Here is a 23,316-nt window from a genome sequence, read left to right on the forward strand (position 1 = left end):
TTTAGAATTATTAGAAATCAAAATCCAATGAGCATGGAATTCCCTCTATGCTTATAAAGTCTAGAAGTTACCAAGAATGATCACTGTCTGTTTTTGCTCTTTTGGGCCATAAATGATCAAAGCAATGCTTGCTTGCCTGCCAACCTTCATATTTCTTCCAGTGCCCTAAATTCTATGTCTGCTCCTATTAACCAGAGACAGAGACAAAGATAGAAACAGAGATGGAGGGAGGAATAAATTGCTAGCATTTCTCTGTGTTTCTATACTGGTGGTAAATTTGGGGATGTCATCAGGAAATCAAAAAGTCAAGATGGTGGCAATGAACTTGTAATTGAGATCCTTTTTTAAAGTGTGTTATATGTAAAAACAACAACAACCCTTGTGTTAAAAAAACAAGCACCCACCATCTTATTTTTTTGGAATCCCCTTCTCCAATACTCCTGGGCAAATTCATGTTGCTTTCCAAACTCCTAATCCTAGCATGTCTTTGGGTATTTTCAGCTCTTTTGCCAAATATGTAAATTACTTTATTGCAGTCATTAATCAGCACAAGAGAATTGATATTCAGTTATTTGAAATATCCAAATCTAAAACAGAACATGCTAATAATCTTGCTCAGACTTGTACTTTATCTCATGTACTTTACCTGATAATGCCACGCTGATGCTAGGAGCTAGAAGAGAGAATCGGACAAGAATACGATCCAATGAGCACAAAGCAAGAGTAAGTTGCCATATCTGAACTGAAATCCACTGCTTTGGAGCATCCACAGATAAAACACCAGTGGCACAGGAGTGCATTGAAATGGCTTGCAATTGCGGTGATGTCACTTGATCATTCTCATGATGTCACCGTAGCTCACTTAGGATTACAACTTTACCAGGAAATCCCCTATGTTTCTGCAACAACTATAAATCTAGAAAAAGCTTTGCCCAACTGTGTGATTACAACTCTCTATGGAAACACTGGCAGGACATTTTGAAAATTGTGATCTTTGCACATCCAGAAGATCTCAAATTGAGGGAAACTGCTATAGCAGTTAGCTTTGTGGCTACTATCGATTAATCATTGCAGAACATATAGAAAGTGAAGGGCCAACATTCAGGGAGAATCTTAATTTTAACAAGACATGTACAGAAAAAGTTTGTCCTGGTATGGAGTGAAGAATTTGGATTCTGAAGCGCATTGGAGAAGCAACTGTTACTTTGGTATTTTATGCAGAGGCTGTCATGTGTCCATAATCCTACTTCCTTCTAGTAAAACAATAGATTTACTGTGAGTTTATGGCATTGGTCTGTCAGTCAGTTTGGCTTCTATCACTGATGTTCTTTCCTTACCCCTGACCTCTTGCTTCTACTTGACCATAAGCCATACAGTAAACTCTGTGGCATTGTATGGTTTGATTCAGACAATGCCAGGGGCTCCGTTCACGTGCCTCTCCTGCTGGAGCTTGCAGTCTGTGGGTGAACATCTTGTGTTTGCATTTGCTTTCGGCATTTGTTCCTGCAGCTGACCCAGGGCAGAACATCTTGCTTGTGTTCCAGAAAAGGACAGCTGCACCACAAATTACCTTAAAACTCCTTGCTTCAGGGATTAGCTCAACCACAGTCAAGTGTTTGTATCTAAGAAAATGGGACGTTTGGTATTATAAACATTATTATTAACCTTTTATTTACCAGGCACATTTTTAATTTAGAAAGAAATCCTCAATATAAAAGGTCTCATTGTTGATGATAAATTCTTTAAAGAGGGGTTGGTTTGCTCTATAAGAATAGAAGGAAAAAGCATTTATCTGAATTTTCATCCAGGCTTGCTTAATGTTATGATTCTGAAATGAATAAGTGAACTAAAATGTTGATATTTAGAACTTCCTGAACTTGTGATGCAGTTCTCCATTTCTTAAAAATGCATTTCTTATGAGCAAGGTTGCATAAATATTCATAGAGTAACACATAAATCTGGGCCATCTTAGGAGAGATCATCCACAAAAATGTATATAAAGTTAGCATATATGCATGTGCAATTGTATATTTTTATGTTGATATTTGTTTTAAAAAGTGAACTGATTCAGAAAGAAAAGTGAAATGAAATCAACGTTGGAAAAATTATATTTCTGTGTACAACTCTGTTTTTATTTATAATACTAGTTTGTCTTCTGTCTGTTTTTTGGCCTTTTATGTACCAAAAATCACTGATAATTGCATTCCATAGCACAGAACAATAAAAACAAATTTGCCAAAATGTACGTATTTTTATTTTTTGATATGATAACAGCATACAGTCATGTGATTTATGGCCTTCTGGAATTTATTTTGATAAGCATGAAAACATAAAGATTCAAAACTATTATATATTTTTCTTTTTTGTCTATTTTGAAGAAAGAAGGAAGGAAGGAAGGAAGGAAGGAAGGAAGGGGAAAGGGAAAGGGAAAGGACCATGTTATCCTCCATTAAAGTAAAGTTAATCTGTAGAAGAAATGTTCAGCATGGCCTTAATTTAAATTAATGAAATACTTCTTTATAAAATTGACTAGTTTGTATGTTTGTATTCCTCCACTATATACATATCAAATATTATAGTCATTCAGAACAGATCTCTGGAGAAGGTTGGGCAGAGCTGAAAGGGTTAAAAATCTGTTGCACTCTTGCAAACGTTAGGGGATCATCTTTCAACAATGGAAGTAAAATCAGCATGGAGCTTGAATTTTCCATGGTTGAACCTTGAACATGAATCATTATATTACAATGTAGTTACTGATTTCAACAGGAAAAGGATTAAGCCCAGAAAATCAGGTTAGGAACATGAAACCTGACTGAAGAAAATGCAATTTTTCTGGTGCTAAAAATCTCTTATGTTATGTAAAATAGATTAAAATTGCAGGCAAGAGATTCAACCATTTTGAAAATGTTGCGTGTGATCTGGGAAAATACCAAAAAGTGAAGTAGTAGTAATAGTGGCATTCAGGACAAGTGTAACATATTTTAATGTCTATAAAAGCATGTGTCATCAAAATAATTTGACTTCACAAGAATTCTCATCATTTCCTAACTTTTTAGTTGACTAAGCTTACTTGAAAACCAACAATGTTGAGTCAACATCTGAACACCGTTTTGCTGGGAATTTACCCAATATTATAAAATTCTCAAAACAAAATAAATGCTAAATTATTGTGTCTGGTACTGGCTTTGTGATTGGAATTTTCTCTTACAAAAGTATGAGAATGACCTGGACAAATCAAATAGAATGTCCATCTTATCAACATTCTGCTGAGTCAAAATATCCTCTGGCTGTTTTCCAATATAGGCAAACTGTGACTGTCAGCTTGGAAGCCATTTTTCTTTGAGGCTTCTGGACTGCCACATTCAGTGCCTGGGAATTTGGGAGGGGGATTTTAAGGAGTGGTGGAAGATTAGCCACAGCAACATTCTTTTCTCAGAAAGTCAAGGACATGTTACTCTGCACCTGGGGAGGAGTGACTGGTGGTAGTCTCCAGTTGGAACAAAGTAATGATTGGACCATGTGGTATAGGGGTTGGATTTTGGATTTTCTTTGGGCTAAAGAAAACCAGGAATTCTCAGATTCAGGTTTTCCGCAGATGTGCCAGTGGTGGGATTCAATTTTTTTTACTACCGGTTCTGTGGGCATGGCTTGGTGGGCATGGCAGGGGAAGGATACTATAAAATCTCCAGTCAGAGGTAGTATTTGCCGGTTCTCCAAACTACTCAAAGTTTCCACTACCGGTTCTCCACAACTGGTCAGAACCTGCTGAATACCACCTCTGAGATGTGCCAATATGACATCTCTAATAAAATGGATCTTTGAGAAGATGATACTCTCAGAGTTTTTGTTTTTCCTGGAGGTTGTTGCTTGGAACGCTGACAGTGACATAACCATGATTCTGTAGTTTATGGGATATGCAGTGCTTGGGTTCAATTCCAAATGTTCCTTTAGAACATGGGTGTCAAACTCGACCGTGTCATGTGACATATTATGATGTCTCGTGACATTTTTGCCTTTGCGGAGCCAGGCCTTCACGTGACACATCCGGCCCACGGGCCATCAGTTTGACAGCCCTGCTTTAGAGAAAGTGAAAGTGCAAATTTAACCCTTGTCTGGAACTTTTTAATGCATATATTTTTCCAGGATGATATAGCAGCACCAGAGGGAAGTCACACAATTTTAGGAAAAGAGGTAGCTGCATTAAAACACCTGCACACCTTCACCACCTCTGAAGCAGTGGTGGGATTCAAAGATTTTTACCACCAGTTTGGTGGGCATGGCTTGGTGGGTGCACTTTGTGCGCGTGCACACACTTTGCATGCGAGGGTGTGCCAAATGCGCACTTTGTGCAGGTGCAGAGGCATTCCAACTCTCCTCCTGCAAGCTTGAACTCTCCCTGCCGGTTCAGCAACTGCTACGCAGCACTCTGCTATGCCGCAAAAAGCAGCTGCACTTCTAAAGCAGGGAATAACAGTGAGTATGAGAGCCCGGGCAGGTGGGTGGACCCAACAGCAGAGTGGCAGAGAGAACTGGCTTGGACTCCACTACTCATTGGCGCTACTGGCTTGGCAGAACCCGGGCCGAACCAGTAGAATACCCCCACTGCTCTGAAGAATCTTTTTGGAATCGAATCAGAAGGGTTGCATAATTCAAGTACAGGTAGTCCTTGACCAACAGCAGTTCATTTAGTGGCCATTTGAAGTTATAATGGGATAAGGTGACTGATGACTGTTTTTCACACTTATGACCGTTGCATCATCCCCATGATCAAAATTGAGATGTTTGGGAACTGACTCACATTTATGATGGTTGCAGTGTCCTAGGGTTGCGTGATCGTCCTCTGCAACCTTCTGACAAGCAAAGTCAGCGGGGAAACCAGATTCACTTAACAACTACAGTGATTCACTTAACAAATGTGTCAAACGAAGTCATCAAATGGGGCAAAACTCACTTAATGAAGGGTTCACAGACCTGTTGGGCTCAATTGTGGTCATCAATCAAGGACCATCTGTAGTTTAGATCCAGCAGGTCATTGTATCCTGAGGCTGAATCATCATCACCGTATCTCAAGAAAACAAATGTTCTATAGAAATCTTGGCTGGGCCTCACTGTAATATGTGGTTACAGTGCAGCTATTGAAACCAACTCCATTCTCCGTTTATTAATCATTCAAGAGCATTTCACAGAGACCACAACTGGCCGGCATTCGCACTAGGAAAGAAGAGAGCTATCCTAAAGCTATCCTAATTGCAATGGCTTGAAGCTGATTGGAAGCAGATCTACTACTAATGGCAAAATGAAGCTTCTCCCCTCGGCTTTACTGGCATTCTCAGATCATTCTATGGGACACCTGACAGTTTTACAATAAAATAAGGCAAAATGTAAGGAAGGAAAATAAGTTGATATTTTTGTTAGGACAATAATATTCTACTGACCACCATTAAGATGATTTTCTTTTATAAACAAGTAAATTGAGGCTGAAATGTTCGATTTTAAATTTCCACTTGATATTTTATTTACTGGTTTGGCATTTAATGGGGAGGCAGAAAAACGGTCCCTGAATCTGTATATTAAAACAAACAGACCTTCTAAAACAGCTTTGGCATTGCTCATGCATCTGACACCATGTCCAGTCTGTTCCCAAGTACCTCTTGGTGAAATAATAATCTTGGTAGGATTTACCCTAAGTCCTCATATTAAAAGCAGAACTTTTGAAGGAGGATTTTCATAAACTGCATTTTGCACCAACTATTATCTTGTACACCCCTGCTAAAGAAGCTGAACTTCAAATGACATATTAAGTTAAAATAGAATAGATGAGCAATAAGCAAGGCTCAGCCTTTATTAAGTAAGCACATAAATCAGCTAAGCTGATGAGGAGAAGGAATTTGCAAGAGTGTAATAAGAGATGTGTCCTCAGTGACATAGTGGCTAAAATAGTGACTGGAAAAGCATTACCTAGTAGATAGTCCTCCTCTGGGGGCAACACCTGGCTGACCTTGAGACTGATCTCATAAAATTCAGGCTTTGGATGGCACACTACTAGGAAATCCCAGGGCCTGAAAGCTAAATTAGCGAGTTAAGAACAAAAATCCTGGAGAATAAAGTAGTGGATTATTTTCATACTGTTGTCAAGAAAACTTCATGAACATGGTATGTAGAATTGAATTGAGCAGAACTCAGGGCACACTCTTTTTTGTAATGAGCGTCAAGTCCCTGAAGCAGAGTGACAAAATGGCTACATTTTGGCAGTGCAATATTTTTCCTGTCCCTTTCTGTTTGGGAGTGATTTTAAGTGTGGAAATGAGAATAATTTGCTTCTCAGAGGCCTTCGTTTCTAATCCACAATAGCAATAGCGCTAAGTGTCAGCCCTGAAGCTGAACTGAGTGGAGCCATTTTCACTTATATTCTACTCCTTCATAGTGCTTTACAGCACTCTCTGAGTTGTTTACAGACTCAGCCAATTGCCCCCAACAGTCTGGGTCCTCATTTTACCGACATTGGAAGGATGGAAGGTTGAGTCAACCTTGAACCAGTCAGGATTGAATCTAGGCTAATAGGCAGAATCTGCCTGCAATCTTGCATTCTAACGACTGGGCCACCAGAGCTCCAATATTAACCTCATCCCAGAAGTTCCAAAATGGGTTGAAAAATAGATAGCCACCTATTTTCTGCTGACATTAAAGTATCACTGGATTGTCTCTGATGTTCCCATTCCAAAGATTTGGGGACTGAGTCGTTCTCTGTCCAGTCCCTAAAATATTGCTCACACCTGGATTAGGAAATAGTCATGAAACAAAGTCAATCCATTTTTTTTCTTTTTTTAATCAGATTTATCCGTGTGTGAATAAACCAATATTTACATAGGGCCATATGCTGATATGGGACCACATAAAATATGAAGGGGATTAGATCTAAATAAAATAGTAGGAAACTTTTAACTGCTATCTCTCCTGCAGTCATTGTGCCTCTACTAGGAAATGTTCAGAAAGTAAGAAAATCTAGGAGGGGATTGGATTTGGGACTGGAAAGGAATGAAAAAAATATTACTTCTATGGTAATTATTTTCTTCAGACCCTGTTGCCATTAGGATTGTTCATTTTATAATAACGATAGGTTCAGATGTCTCAAAGGTGTTTTTTTCAAGAAGCAACTGGACTTGGTTTTCCCTTGAAGACATTTTGCTTCTCATTCAAGAAGCTGCTTCAGTTCTGGAGAAGTGTCCATTGAAACAGCACCTTTGGGACAACAGTGACCTGGACGACTGATAATTTCAATAGACAGATCGATTCAGATCAAACCCAGTTTATTTCTAACTGTTGACATTAGGAGATGAGAACAATATTATGAAATATTATGAAATCTAGATTAAAATATTCAGCATTAAACCAGTCCATACCACTTAAACAGCTTGTGCAAGGAGAGAAAAAAGAGAAACCATTGGAAAAGATGATCTGCCAAGCCTGATACTGTAGATTGGAGAATGGGTTACAAGAGTCTAAAAGACCAAGCAGGCAGAAAGACCTATTTTACAAGAAACATAAAAATATTTCATACTATTTCTGAACTGGGGAAGCTGTTTTTACAGGGACTGACTCTCTCTAGTAAAAGTTTGTCAAAAGGTGTATCAATTATTATCACAGGATCAGAATTCACATCACTTATTCAAGGTTTCCATAGTCTGCCATGGCTACTCTTGTAAAACATTGGTTCTCTTGTATTTAATGAGTTCAGAGATCAGAACTGAAGAAGGCACGCATAATAGAATGTACACATTGGATTGGTGAAAGTGGGGGAGTGGCTGCATTACAGCAATATAAATGAACTTATTTGATATCATTCTGAAAAGCTGCAAACTATGTTGCTTTAAAAGCCATGGCAAATTTATGAATGGAGCTGTGCAAAGAGGATTTAAAAAGAGCTCAGCAGCATGTGTTATGGGCCCTGGATGTAGCCTGCCACCAGCATAGCATGAAATCATTTGATAATTACACCATAGCCAAGGTGGATTAGTGTTCCATAAAAATATAGGGCTGCATTATTTTTATTTATATAACAGATGTATCATAGAGGGAGACTTTAAAAAATGAATGCAACACCATGCCACTGTTGACAGAAGATTTAGACGTGTTATAGTATAACCCAGCCAAAACTGGGATATGTCACCATACCATATTTTCTGTCTTTGGGGAAAAGAATGTTGGACAATGAATGTTTAATAAAGTGAATTACTTAGAAAACAGAATTATTAGAAAGAAGTGGTTCCTATACGTAGGTAACTTGCTTGCCTATTTTTCTCTATTTTTATAGATATCCACACACTGCATATACTTTATAATTAGTGGGATACAACATACAAGGTAATCTCAACATTATAGGTCCTAGTTTGCATAGAACAGCATAAGAAGGGCTTTAAGTCCTCCTGAGCACACTGGCTGAAAAGTTCTAAAAAGTGATCAAGGATGCTCCATGGATCTGACTGAGGCTGGTAATCTAGTATAGATATTATCTATTGTATTAAAACGGAGTATGTGAAGGACTCATTTGATCAAAATAAAAATGGTTTAGGTCAATGGCAATAGCCCTCTGCTGATTACCATAGGATATGGAAGATGGCAACTTGGAGTGTAAAAGAATTAAATGGTAGAGAGTAGGACATAAAGAATGAAAAGAAAGAAAATAAATATTGCTCTTAATCACAATTAAGTGATAGTTATACAGATATTCCCAAACAGTCAATGATTGCACCATGAGAAGGGTCTGGTTCTTGGCACACCATTATGGGATTTACCATGGGCTTGGTCTTCTTTATCTACTTTAACTTCCATATGACATTCCAGAGAGTTATTATAACTAATTCAGGGTGGAGATCATGAGTATGCTGATATCTAGCTGGGGGGGAGGGGGAATGGAATGAGATCAGAGTCCTGAACTGAAGTGTAAAGGCGATCAGGGTCTGGATGAGGAAAAATGTCTTGTCTATTTATTCACAGGAGGTAGCATCAGGTTGGAAACTGGTAGACTGTGATGTCTTAGTCCCACCTTGGATATGAAATGAGCTGAGTGACCTTGGGACAGACATTCTAAGAATGCTTTTTCAAAGGGCAAACTTTGTTTTTCCTTGAAGATACTTCACTTCTCATCCAAGAAGTTTCTTCAGTTCAGCTTCTTGGACGAGAAGTGAAATGTCTTCAAGAAAAAACAAAGTCCAGCTGCCTTTTGAAAAAGCATCTTTGGGACCACCATGGCCTGGATGACTGAGAATCTCCATAGATACTTGGGACAGTCACTTTCTCTCAGCCCTAGGAAAAAGGCAATGGCAAACCACTTTTAAAAAACCCTGCCAAGAAAATTGCAGATACTTGCCAGGCAGTTTTTGAGAATTGGACATGACTGAATGGAAGAAAAAAAATATTCAGAATATTAGTGATTCTAGAATTGCACCAGGTTTGGCTCTTAAAGAGGTTGTATTTCCCTATGGAATAACAGGTGCCAATTTGGAAGTCTTCCTGGATCCACAAGTTTACAGCTGCATGACCACCAATATGTTTCTAGTAATTCAAAGTTTCTAGTAATTCAAAGCTGCATGACCACCAATATGTTTCTAGTAATTCAAAGTTTCCAGTAATATAGGAATGCTGTATCGCAGAAGACTGAACAACTATGAAGCTATATAATTCACATAAACTATTCTCACCCATTCTGAATTGCAGCTTGGAAGGAAATGGGAGAACATATATGAATATATGCATTAACTGGGTCAGGGGAGAGCAAGGGGCTGTGGGTGGGGGAAATAATGATGTCGGTCAGTGGAGATGAATGTGTGAGTGGGAGAGGAAGACTAATGTGAAATACCACCATTATAAAAAAGCTTGATATTTTGGGCTGTTCTCCTTGAAATTTTGTCTTCCTTGAATACATGGCAAAGTCTGCATCCAATTTAGGGCTACCAGATCTGAGCTGTAAACCCCCACAAGACTACAACCTCTTCTGTATCTGGTAGTGATAATCCAATTGAATTTCAGGATGGCTATGGAAAACAAAACTTCAAGGACATCGCCCTGCATAAATGAAAAATACAGCTTGCGCCTTATAGAGCATGATCAAAATGTTTAAGTTAAAACAAAACTTATCTATCTTCTGTCCTCTTTAAAAACTTAGGAAGCAAGAAGTCAACAACGCAGCCAAGAGGGAAAAGGATTTAGATAACACAGCTGTGGGATTAAGAAAAAAAAGATCAAGCACAAGTGTAGTTTAAGCCTCTATTGTAATTAAAACATGAAATGTGGAACAAATTGCATTTTGGGAGATCAAGTTTGTAAAATGCTTTATTTATATTTCAGGGAAATACTGGATATATTTTTATACAACTGCTCATTAGTCTGATCACAAAACATACTGGTACAATGAAAAATGTATTAACCATTCATCAATAATACTAATAACTAAGATTTTTTATTGAAGTTTTTTAAAACTGCCTCAGACATTTTTGGGTTAAAAAGCATTTTCTGTATTATTTTCAACAGACACGGCTATGCAGTTTTTTTTAAATTCACCATTTTATTTTAATACTAATGTACTACCTTTCCAAGACTCAAGATGGCCCAGAAAACTATTATTTCATCTTTCTGAAAATAAAATTTGTTCAACTATCTAATTCTTTCCTCTTTTTAGTTACCTGTGTGCATTTTAAATCTGTTCAAGAAGTGTAGGAGGCCTGTGAAGAAGTGGGAAATGGGCCCATGAAGAGTTATAGGAGAACTATTTCCCATTCCAACAGTGGAAATTGTTTCTGCTAGTAGAATATTGGATTGGATTTTGAGTGCTCTCTGTTACAGGTAATGCTGTACATTGATTGATGCTAGCCTAACCAACGAGAAACAACTGAAGAAATCCTTGTTTCTTTCTCTCATACAAATAAGATCACTTTTTAAATGCAACATGTAAACATGACCACAAAGAAACAATAATTTAGGATAGTAGAATGCTAGAGAGAAGTTTAGCTGGAAAAAATTAAATATAATTGTCAAAGCAACTTAAATAAACAAAATCAATTAATCAGTAAAAAAGAAAGAAAGAAAGAAAGCTAGAGAGAAAACTCACATTACCAGACTAATGGTGGCATGGTCTTTCCATCATAAAAAAAAAATTTTTTTGCTATTCGGCGTGATAATTCCTCATATAATAATTGATTTTTTAATTTTTGGGGTGTATACAACAATTCAAAATCATATCCACATCATGAAACCACACAAGTCTTCTCAAAATCATGTTAATGGGACAAGGGGGGGGGATTTCCTATCCCCTCTATCATATTACACTTCCAACGCTAATGAGGTTTGTAGCCCTCCAGTTTTAAACATTCTCTGTGATGTCTAATAAACATGATATTTTGTTGAATGAATGTCATCTTTAGAACACATAAATACAGTGATTAATACATAATCTCTGAAAGTCAGAGATCCTAGAATAAAATATGCCTGCATCTTGATTTCTTCAGGAACAGTTTATTCAGCTGCATTAGACTTAAAAACAAAAGTGACACACTTCTAATTTGGATTTTTTAAATGTAATTTTTAAAATCAACATTGGATTGTTATATTTTATGATAAGCTGTTAAATGTTATTAAATATAAGTAAAATATATGTACAGCAGAATCGTGATATGTAACATTTAAAGGATTAATAGTAAGCTAAAAACACAGACTTTCATATTAACTTAATGAATATCATGCAGCATACATAAAAAAGAAAAAGGTGTATTTAGTATTTTTTCCAAAATCTTTGAATTTAATTGTAAGAAACAATGAATGGTCAGAATCCATTTCTATCACTAGAATGTTTGAGTCAGTGAAGGAACTTTTCGGTGGGTTTCTTAACACACAGAGGTAGCTATGCCTTATATTTGAAGCAGAAATATTAAATACCATTTTGTTTTGATTTGGTTTGGTTTTGGTGTCTGGCAACTTCCTGGAAGAGCCCATGAATTTTCAGAAGTGGTTTGTCATTGCATTCTTCCTAGGGCTGAGAGAAAGTGACAGGTGCAAAAGTCACCCAACTGGCTTTGTGCCTAAAATGGTACAAGAACTCAAGATAGCAATAGCACTTAGACTTATATACTGCTTCATAGTGCTTTACAGTCCTCTCTAAGCAGTTTTAGTCAGCATATTGCCCCCGACAATTTTTGGTCCTCATTTTACCCATCTCAGAAGGATGGAAAGCTGAGTCAACCTTGAGCCTGGTGGGATTTGAACTGACAAATTGCAGGCAACCGACAGTCAGCAGAAGAAGCCTGCAGTTCTGCACTCTAACCACTGCACCACTGAGGCTCCTTCAGATCTTGCAGTTATCTAGCCTGCTGCCTTAATCATTACACCAAACTGGCTCTCAACATATAAATAATACAGAGCTTTTGAATCTTTTCTTTTTGGGGAATTTCTTACTTAGAAAATATATCCTACTGCAGAAAAGGGTACTATTTTAAAACCAAGAGGTGTGCAATAGAATATTAAATTAAAACTGACTACATACATAAAAGTTTTCATTGGACTTCTAATTCATGAATATTTTGATTAAATAATCCCTGCAAAAGAAAAGTACACTTTTAAAAAAACCCAAAACTTCTTTCTATTGACAATTTGAGTACTCTGGGCTCTTTTTAAATTGTCATTACTTTAGCTGATTATCACATAGCAAACTATGTATTCTCAAGAGTTTCAAAAGTAGTTTGAAATGCAGCAGAGGGCTGGAGAAAAATGAATCTATTGTGAATACGAAAATCTGATCTCTTTTTAAGAACTGTGGATCTGTGAAGCTGTGGACTATAAATAACAACAGCTGTTTGTGAATAGTAAAAAAGAAGGCTGAGCAAATCCTTGGAAAACTGTTTCAAAACTTCATAGATTTGGAGCAGTATGGAACTCAGTCTCTGTAGGAATAACTAAGATGATGGAACCGATTCATTTGTTGTGTACCCATAATTTTTCTGTTACTTTACAGACATGCAAAAAGGCAGGTGGACATTTTGTGCATGATTAAAGTACATTTTTCAAAGTTATCCATAGTTTTGTTATTTGTAGTTATTAGTCTAAAAAAACCCCCCACAAATAACAGAGATATTATATTTTAGATAGCTAATTATTTATTTTTCACATATTCTGTTCACATGACAGAATGGTTTTTAATGTGATAAACTGTAATATTTTTTAAAACTGTCCTAATGATTTTAAGAGATATTGACTGCTCTTTGTTATGTTAAATAATTGAAATATACCATCTACATTTCCTATAAAAATATGTCTCATTACACTATAAACTACTTTTAAACCATGTTACCCACCAGAGATCAAGCTTATATATACACTTATCCATGCTGAAAACATTTCCCTGATAAATGTGCATATCATTACATGATTTGCATTCTTTTACATGCAACTTCTTCTCTTCTGAAAGTTGGCACAAGACAAGGACTTATATTTATGAAATTCAAAAGGGCCCGGAATATTTTTTTCCTCTTAATTGGAATGTTTTTGTTAGCAATTGATTAAGAACTAATAAAGAGGGTTTTTTTTCTTTTCTTTCAATGAAAAGTACTTTGGACTAAAATGGGCCATTTTTACTTGTCAGAGATGTGACACAGCTCACTGTGCATAGTTAATGGAAGCGTATCTGAATGGGTATGCTTCTGTTTGACTGAACCACCACATCTCATCATCCAAGATTATTATTTGCAGCTACTGTATCTACTTACAACTAGAATTCAATCATACACTTATTTTAAGTGGTTCTATAGGGTTATAATCCTCAATCTATTTTCATATTTAACAGCCTCTTCATACGAGCAATGTAACAGTACTAATACATTGATGGTAAAGAATGGAAATAATTTACACTCTACTGTTTGTAAAAGTAAACCATCTATACAGTTATATAAATAGCCAATTATATAGGATGAACTAGCATTGAAAAATACTGAATGTTCTAGTAGAGCATCATTTTCTTATGGGGTTGCATGCTAAAAATATAACATTAACGTCAAACATCCATCTGTTAAGGAGAACAATAAAAACGTAATGACAAATATTCACCTTTAAAAGTAATTGTTCTAACTATAGATAGCTGCATCGTGAATTCTGAATTTATTCTGGGAATAAAATTAATTGCCTCCAAAGCTGATTAAGTAACAGACCTCTTTTAGCATTGCTTCATGACCATTGGCAAGAGCAGTCTGTGGGTTCCTGAATTGTGTAGCTGACCCAGGTGGAATTACCACTGCAATATAATTGTACAGTTCGCCTATGTAGTCCCAGTTCTCTGCAACATTTGCAGAATCTTGCATAGGTGTTAATGTTATAATTATATATGCTTGCAGAAGGACATTTTCCATCGCAGGAAACAATGTTTACCTGGGATTAAACACACACAAAAAAACCTCAGTAAATAAAATGGCTTAATATGTGCATGACTTCCAAACATTAACAGAGCTGATGCAAACAGTAATGGTCCAATGCTTACCGGTGTATTACTTCGACAATCATTCTTGCGTATTGTCATCCTAACAGTCACTTTTTTACAGAATTTTCCATCTTCTTTACCTACAATAATGAATTTTTTGGAAAATATGAATTGTGCCTACTGTCCCTGTCCTATTGTTTTTTTATTTTTCTTATAAGTATCTATCTCATGTATTCAAAACTATATTTATTCTTATACCTGTATCTTGTAAGCGATTGACAAATCAAATAAATACTAAAAATACTAAAATCTCTATGCACAACTGTACCCCAAAAGGGGATAAAACATGCTAAGAAAAAAAAAGGAAATAATTATGAAAAGAAATTAAATAACTACTGATCTATTGTATTTATAACTTTTAAATAAGGTTTTTTTTTTAGAAAAAAAATAAGGGTTAAAAAAAGTTTGCCCAAAACACTAGAGATGCAGTGTTTAGATACTATAAAGATTATGCTTTGTTCTGATACAATTACCACTAAAAGGAGTGAAACCTATACAGATGCCAGGTCAACTTTCTAAAGTGGCAGAAACATAATCATATGCATTTACTTTAAAATCCTGGGATATCAGCTCAGACTTCTAACTAAGAATTCAGATTGACAAACATAAGTTAATGGATTTAACCCAAAGTCCTCAAACTCCAGAAACTGAAATACAGTTCTGTCAGTGGTTTAATCTAGGTGAAGTAATTCTATATAACAAAGTGGGCATGGCAAATACATAAATTAACATAAAGTGTCTATTCAGTATTTATAATGCTTAACATACATAGCTATGCATATATGCTATTCTGCTGAAATTTGCAATGTATTTAGCAAATGTAAGGAATTTAATGCAATAATGTAATGTAATAATGTTTAATGTAACTTATGTAAGGAATTTGAGAATTGTGTTTAAATGATCTGATATAGTATTGTGAGTACCACGGATGACCTTGTGAGTCAAGTCACAATTCAATTCCACAATTCAACAATTTGATGGAAGGAAGAGCCATAACTGGTCACATAAAATTAATCAAATAAGATGCAGCTATAGGATTGGGACAATTCAGATATACAATTTTCTAAATACTTTCTATTTATCTCATTTCTCTTGAACTGGCTTTCTGTTTTAAATACAGTAAGCAGTTTGCAACCAGGTTAACCTGTAAGATTGGCATAGCAGGAAAGGCGCTTGCTATCCCCAATATGTGTAACTAAACATAATTTGATTAATTAAAGTCAGTGTAATATATAGCACAGGACTGTAGTTTCATCTACCTAAAAGATAACAAAGCCATAATTGAGGGGTCCTTTTTTTTTGCAGACATTTCATTATCCAAACTAGGTAACATCATCAGTGCTAGTCTAAAGCATCACTAGCATTGACGAAGTTACCTACTTTGGGTAAATGAAACGTCTGCACGAAAACAAGCAAGCTCAGAGAGCACCAAGTACCCCTTATGTCAACCCTGAGCTACAAACATTCACCTTTATTAAAGCCATAATTACAATTAGTTTATTCATGGTTCCATATTTTGGCTTCCCTGGATAGCTGAATCCTGTATTTTCATATCATATTTAGTATGTTTATAACTACAGATTTGCTTGTTCTTCGTTTTTGTCCTAATGCCAGATTATTATATTTAATACTTCTATATCATCATAGCAATAGCACTTAGACTTATTATACCGCTTCATGGTGCTTTATAGCCCTCTCTAAGCAGTTTACAGAGTCAGTCTATTGCCCCCAACAGTTTGGGTCCTCATTTTACCAAACTCAGAAGGATGGAAGGCTGAGTCAACCTTGAGCCGATGAGACTTGAACTGCCGAACTGCTAGCAGCCGGCAGTCAACCAAACTAGCCTTCAGTATTACATTCTAATCACTGCGCCACCACGGCTCTTAATATAATATAATATAATAAATGAGAATATTCAGATATTTGTTTAGGATATAACATTGGATAGAAAAACATGCCATGCTCTCTGCAGAAGTGTTATTTGAATAGCAACAAGCAAAAAAATATTTTTCTATGTTCTACAGCAGTGTTGAAATTACTCAGTTAAGCAAATAAAACAAATCGTGCAGCAAATTAAACACTATGCAAATGCTTACTGCCAACAGTACATTGTTGGCTAACAACAATGCACTGCCCATACAGTGCAAAATGAAAAGATGTGAGCAAATCTGAAGAATGAGCAGTTAGTACTATGATGCAGCTCTTTTAAATCAGGTTTTGTGACCGGAGGGCCATTATGCTTCTAGGAGGGAGTACATTGTTGGAAATCAACAATGGCTCTGTTTGGTTCATTCCTACTGATTTCCAAGAAAATGTACCTGTGTTACACTTAAGGCTAGGTGTAGGTGTAATTGGGCTAACAGGGAATGGGAGCAAAAATGATACTCCAGAACCTAAGGACATTACAAATTGAACATATTATACATGATGAATAGATGCCCCAAATCAGTATTCAGCATGTTATCTTTCCTTACGCTAGCAACAGTAGCCTCCCAACTGGATTATCTATGGGTGATTATGCTGAATAAACATATACACTAAAAAAGATAATTTAAAAAAAGCATTATTAACAAACTATCCACTGATCACTAGTAAAGATACTACTTTTATTACAGATACAGTCTGTTTCATCCTAGCTTCAGGTAACCAGAAATGTTATCTTCAACAATTAGAATCTGTTTATGAAGATGTAACCAATAATATTTTTGAAATTTGTATTGACAATATACAAATTGAAATTCCACTGAATAAAATGCCTTTAAAACTCTGTAAATGATGACTAGAGTCAAAGTATTACTTATTTTAAATCAATTAATAGACACCTTTTATTAGTTACATTGCTCTTGATGATAATCAATGTTTGAAATTTCTTCCCTTTCATGCCCCCAATACTGATGCTTTAGTAGCAACTTACATGTCTTGCAACATCCTTCAAGGAATGGGACAATGTATCCTCCAATCTAAATATATACAAAAATAAAAGTCAGATGCACTATATATATATACTGTAAAATTCTTTGTTATATTTCAAATTTTATTTGAAAAACATAATTAGAGCTGAGCCTAGCTGCTATTATGAAAACCTAAACTAATATAGATAGATGTGCCCTATAGCTGTAAATATAAGAGTCAGGAGAAATAATGCTTCCCATGAAAAAACTAACCTATATTCCAGTCATCAGCTATAAATATTTTGTGATGCATCTGCTTGTGATAATTTTATGGTCCCCATAAAATCATATGAAAAGAAATATATTGAAGCACTAACCTTCACACATTCTGTTTCATTAAAAGGTGGACAGCTGATGGGTGATGTAATTAGAATTGATCCAACTGGTGTATTTATGCAATCGTATTTGAGACAGTTTAAGGTCCAACTTGACCCGGGCTACAAAATATTAAAAACAAACTATCAGAAATACAAAGTATTATGCAGAATGTTAGAAAAACAGGACCAAATGCCAAAAGCTCTGCTGTGCTATCACCCTTTTTCTTAAATCTACAATGCAATGTATGCTTTGGGTCTCTTCGAGAATTTGTTTTTGTAGCTATAGGCAGTAATTATATTAATCCTTATCAAATCTTTCCACAGTTGAATGGGGTCAATATAATGTGTACCGCAATGTAGATCTTTGTGAAGAGCAAATCAGTACCAAAGCCTACTTACCAATAAAGAACAGTACCATACAATAATCATTATTCTTGGATAGCAAATTAGACTCACTGTTTATTGTACTGCATATACAACTGTCACTATGGAGAAATGCCACCATGAAGAATGATCAGGAATTGTGTTAGCTCATCACCAAGATCAGCATTTCCTTGTGTTCTGTGAGCTATAAGTTAATCAAAGTTATGCTCACTAGGATTTGAAGTATTTGGGAGTGATGCACAGTTGGCTCTTTTGTAATGGATTGTAGAATGGCTCTGGTCATCTATTAAACATATTCAGGATTCATGACATTAAATCTACTATGCTACTAAATGTATCATAAAGTTAAGCATGCACAACTTTGTATTTTTAGAATGCCATCTGATTTCAGATCACTGTAGTAAATAGTACAGTGTATAAATAGTAAAAAGTACAAATAGTAAAAAGAGAAAAGAGTAGTATTTGGAGTTGCAAATGAAATTCAAGATTTGCACTTAGTTAATCAATGAACATCCCCTACAGAGCCACCCAAAATATCCCAAATAAACCAAAAGACCTAGCAGCCCAGGAAAAAAAAAACAGAAGTCACCTACAACATACAGTGTAAAGACTGCAATAGCCACTATATAGGACAAATAGGCACAGTAGCACAGTAAATCCATGAACACCAACTAGCAGTCAGAAGCCATGATGAAAACTCCTTAATTTCATAACACATGGACAGATTTAACCATAGTTTCAACTGGGACACTCTGTCCATCTTAGACAAAGCCAAGTCCAAAAATGCTAGAGAATTCCTGGAAGCCTGGTACTCTGACAAATTGGCCATCAACAGGCACATAGACATAAACAACAACTACAAACCATTCAAAACAGACAATCAACAAGCCAAAAAAGGAACAAAAAGACAAAAACACTTCATCATCATCCATTAAAACCCAGAGATTGACACCAAGATTAATATTAACAATCAAGAAGCAAACAATACCCCAATTAAGGAACTGCCAAACAAGCTAACATCAACAACACAATCAAAGAACTACCAAGACCACTCCACCAACACTGTAAGGGAAAAAACTACAATATAAAATGGGAGCAAATCCAACTTCCTACTTGCACTGCCAAAGGTATCTAGTTTGGGTAATGAAATGTTTGCAAGAAAACAACCAAACTCAGAGCGCACCAAGGATCTCTCAAACCTTCTCCTTTCTTAAAAAAAAAAGTACCTTAAAGTATGAAATTGTTCCATTGGTGAATGTGTGAACACAGGACACATTCTTGCATTTTCCACAGCAAGTTGTTAGATCCTTTGGACGTTCATATACTTGATGCTGAAAAGGATAAGGATAAAATATTGAATAAATATTTTTATTTAATAATATTGAAAATAAATATTGAAAGCAAATAGCAAAATTACAAGAATAAAAACCCCACAATGATACTATAATTGCTCTGTACTATGTTCACTATATATTCATGGAAAGTATTATATAAGAAATTAACCAAACTTTGTTAAGGGGAGCTTTACCAAATGTCTTGGTATGAGCAAACCAGCTGTCCTCAAACCAGTAAAGCCACCAGTCTTCCCTGAAAGGCTTCCCCAGCTTTCTGCAAAATGTATGTGCATACACTTTGCTTCACTGTAAACTTCAAAATTGCTTAAAAAAAAAAAATCATTGTATTCAACTTCAGTATACTTCAGTGGCTACTTTGACTTGAGCTTGGTTATCTAGGTTTACTGCTGCTTAAAACCAAAATTCATTGTGGGTCTTTATGTACGAGCGGTTTGAATTGAATGGGCAACTACTGCTTCATTTCACTTTCCCCATAGCAACGGAGTAGAAAATGTGAATAGAATACATCAATCCAGAGTTCTCACTTGAGGCACAATGACCAGACTCAAGTTATTGTCTTTTAGATACTTTACATGAAGACCCAGCTCTTTTTAAAAGTTTGTAATACTGGGAAAAGTAGAAGGAAAGAAGAAAAAGAGACAACAGCCCTATAAGAGCCGTGATGGCACAATGGTTAGAATGCAGTACTGCAGGCTATTTCTGTTGATTACTGGCTGCCAACAGTTTGGTAGTTCGGGTCTCACCAGCTCAAAGTTGACTCAGCCTTCCATCCTTCCAAGGTCAGTAAAATGAGGAGCCAGATGGTTGGGGACAATAGGCTGACTCTGTAGAGAGGGCTGTGAAGCACTGTGAAGCGGTATATAAGTCTAAGTGCTATTGCTATAAGATACACCAAACAATGAAATAGACACCAGGGGGCCTAAAACTACTTTTATTAGAACAGCTATAATAGCAAAAACGTGCAAATTTGAACTTCTTTTATCTTCATGTGAAATGGGGAGGCAATTCAATGCCTGAAGCATGTTTATAAATCTCTTTCTTGGGATGGGCCCACATTTATCTGATTGTTGTCCTGATAACAGACCTTCCCTCTTGATCAAGGCCATCTTCTCTATTCTTTAAGAATACAACCAGCAGCAAGATGGCTAGGTGTTGTGATTCCGGCACCAGCTACAGGTTTTTTGAATGAAAGTTCCAGCGAGGAGGACTTGTATGAATCAGCAAGTATTAGTGATTGCAATGATGAGGAGGAGGTGAATGTTACAAGGGAGGTCACATTTGATTTGCAGGACCGGCCTGAACCTTCAACCTCTTCGGCTTCTCAATCAGGTTATCAGCCGGGAACGGCTGATAATGAGGAACTTATGGAGTCTTCAGGTGAAAGTAATAATTTAGATAATCGCTGGGTGGATGTCAGAAGCAGGCGTCTCCTTACGAGAAGAAACCAACGGGAGCACAGGAGGAGGGCAGATCAGTAATTAGACTAATTAGTTGCTGCTCTATAAAAGGAAGAGGGATGACTCTGCACGCTGTCGGGAACAAATTGTTTGCAAGGAGAACTGAAGACTTTGGCTTGGAGGATTTAAATCTGAAATATCTTGTTGGGATTTGGATTTATTGGAACTATTATTTTGGATTGTTTTGTGGAGGCTAACCACAGCTGTAATCAGTAAAGATTCCTGGTTGCTGCCTTTATTTGCGAGGACTGCTGCTTTCAGCCTTATCTGTTTAGTTTTGAAGGTGGGACATAACAGCTAGGTATACCTTTGGAAGACTAGACTAGGAATAGGTCATACAGGAGAAGGTCTATCTATGTGGCCACTAAGTGTTAACATGACACAAAATCAGGTAACTGACATATTTGGAGAGTTAGAGCATGGGACTTCACATCTCAGGTGAGGGACTCAAAGACTTTAGATTATTATTCAGGGAACAGCAAAATTCAAGGACTAATCAAGCACATTCAGGTAGAGGATGGGATGGATTCATTATCTTGCCATTAATGTTCTCTCTCTCTCTCACACACACACTTCTCAGTCAAAACCTATAGTTTAATTTTGAACTTCTTACAGATTTGCACCTTGCTGCACAATCAATAATGGAGGTATTCATCTGATAGAACTTGGTAACAGGGTCAAGTATACTTGTGCAGTATGAAGTGTGACAAATGCCACCAGATGAGTGTTCAACAATGGATTGTCCTGGAAGCAGAACACCTCTTTCATTGTTCAGACATACTTTGTCTTTTGCTGGAAAAAAATTCAATAAATACGAACAACATTATGTAAAATTGTTCACACGCTTTAAATAATATTGCTATTTCAAGCAAAGAAAGTGAGACAAAAAAAATACTTAAAGGTTCATAAATAATAATTGATGAAAGAAAATGAACACACTAATATTTATTCATGACTTTCTCCTGACAATAGAATCCTACAGCAGTCATAAAACAATGGAGCTAGCCACAAACATTTCCATTCAATTCTCCTTGAAGCTATTTTCAAGTTTTTTCAAGTTGAAGGAAAGTAGCATATGCTTACAAAAATGCCTTTATTTTAAAATGATTTTAAATATGAATTATAAATTGTGCTGTCTTAAAAATGCCTGGTTTAATAATAGAAACATTATTCATACTAACATAAATTAGAGTGTTCAAAAGAAAAATGGGTTTACTTACAACATTTATATTTAGTACAGTGACAAACATTTTCTGTGTTGTTCTGGAATTTTTCATCTAAGACCATTTTCTCTCCCTGTTCACATCAGAAAAATATCAATATTATGCCATAAATATTGTTCTTCAATATCAGTGCTTCTGTTCACTGTATCTTCCTAATAGTTATGGATTCTAACTTTAAGAAAAGTAAAAAGCCTGATTCCTTCACAATTCTTTGCTGTATGTTCCTATACATGTATATCCAGAAGGAAATCTGAATCCCAAAGTATCTTATATAAATCACTAACACTGAGATTCTAGAACATATTACTTGAATTACACAGTCACTAATTAATTCTGCACTTATTTAACAAAAGTCAATGTTGGTGAGCTCAAAGGGATTTACTCCTATTGAACCTACTGAGTCAAGGTGACATTACCAGTCTCAAAGAATCTCAAATACATTTTTTCAGAGGAAAAATGTATGTCAGATAAATAGACACCTTTCTTTTCACTTTGTTGAATGTTACCAAGAGCATTTTAATTAATTAAGCCCTCATGTACAGGAAAGGGTGCTACAATGAGCATTTATATGCAACATGTATTAGTTTTATTAAATTGGAACTATAATTACAATAATTGATGAAACATATACTATACATATATATGAATGCATCCAGAAGTTCTAAGTATACTCGAAATTCTAAAAATTCTAACAACATAGTCTAAATTCTGAAAAATAACAAGAATAGATTGTTGATAGTTTAGGCATATTTCAGTAAGATTTCTTACCAGTTTACACTGAGGCTTTGGAATTGTATTACATGCACACTCTAAAATAATAAATTGAAGAAGGGAAAATCAGTCCTCAGAAAGCTATCCATAAGATGTGAATGCAGCGAAACATCCATCAAATGTATTTTTTTTAATTATATTTTTCAAACAACACAACCAACACTGCACAAAAAATTGTGACACTATAAATATTTTGAAGATTTCTTATAGAATAAACTTTCAAAGAAGAGAGACCACTGTTCAACTATTTACAAAGTGAGCACTACTATTACTGTTAATCTTCTCATCTTTCCTTATCACCCAGCCCCTCCCACTTGTGATTGTAGGACTGTAACTTTGTCGC

General features: G+C 35.9%; 1 protein-coding gene across 1 annotated transcript in view; it reads right to left on the reverse strand.

Annotated features, from left to right (window-relative positions):
• Positions 1–10,376: 10,376 nt before the first annotated feature.
• Positions 10,377–23,316, reverse strand: part of OTOG (otogelin) — a 108,592-nt gene continuing 95,652 nt past the window's right edge. Inside the window, exons 48-55 of the mRNA XM_026706431.2 lie at positions 22,971–23,011; positions 22,200–22,275; positions 21,593–21,771; positions 19,394–19,498; positions 17,784–17,903; positions 17,430–17,475; positions 14,516–14,595; positions 10,377–14,406 (exon numbers count right to left, since the gene is read on the reverse strand). Of these exons, the coding sequence (XP_026562216.2) occupies positions 14,206–14,406; positions 14,516–14,595; positions 17,430–17,475; positions 17,784–17,903; positions 19,394–19,498; positions 21,593–21,771; positions 22,200–22,275; positions 22,971–23,011 (848 nt within the window). The 3' untranslated portion in view covers positions 10,377–14,205. The remainder of the gene's footprint in view (positions 14,407–14,515; positions 14,596–17,429; positions 17,476–17,783; positions 17,904–19,393; positions 19,499–21,592; positions 21,772–22,199; positions 22,276–22,970; positions 23,012–23,316) is intronic.

Source organism: Pseudonaja textilis, chromosome 1, assembly GCF_049901715.1.
Source record: "Pseudonaja textilis isolate UNSWEBS1 chromosome 1, rPseTex1.2, whole genome shotgun sequence".
In the NCBI taxonomy this organism is placed as follows: Eukaryota; Metazoa; Chordata; class Lepidosauria; order Squamata; family Elapidae; genus Pseudonaja; species Pseudonaja textilis.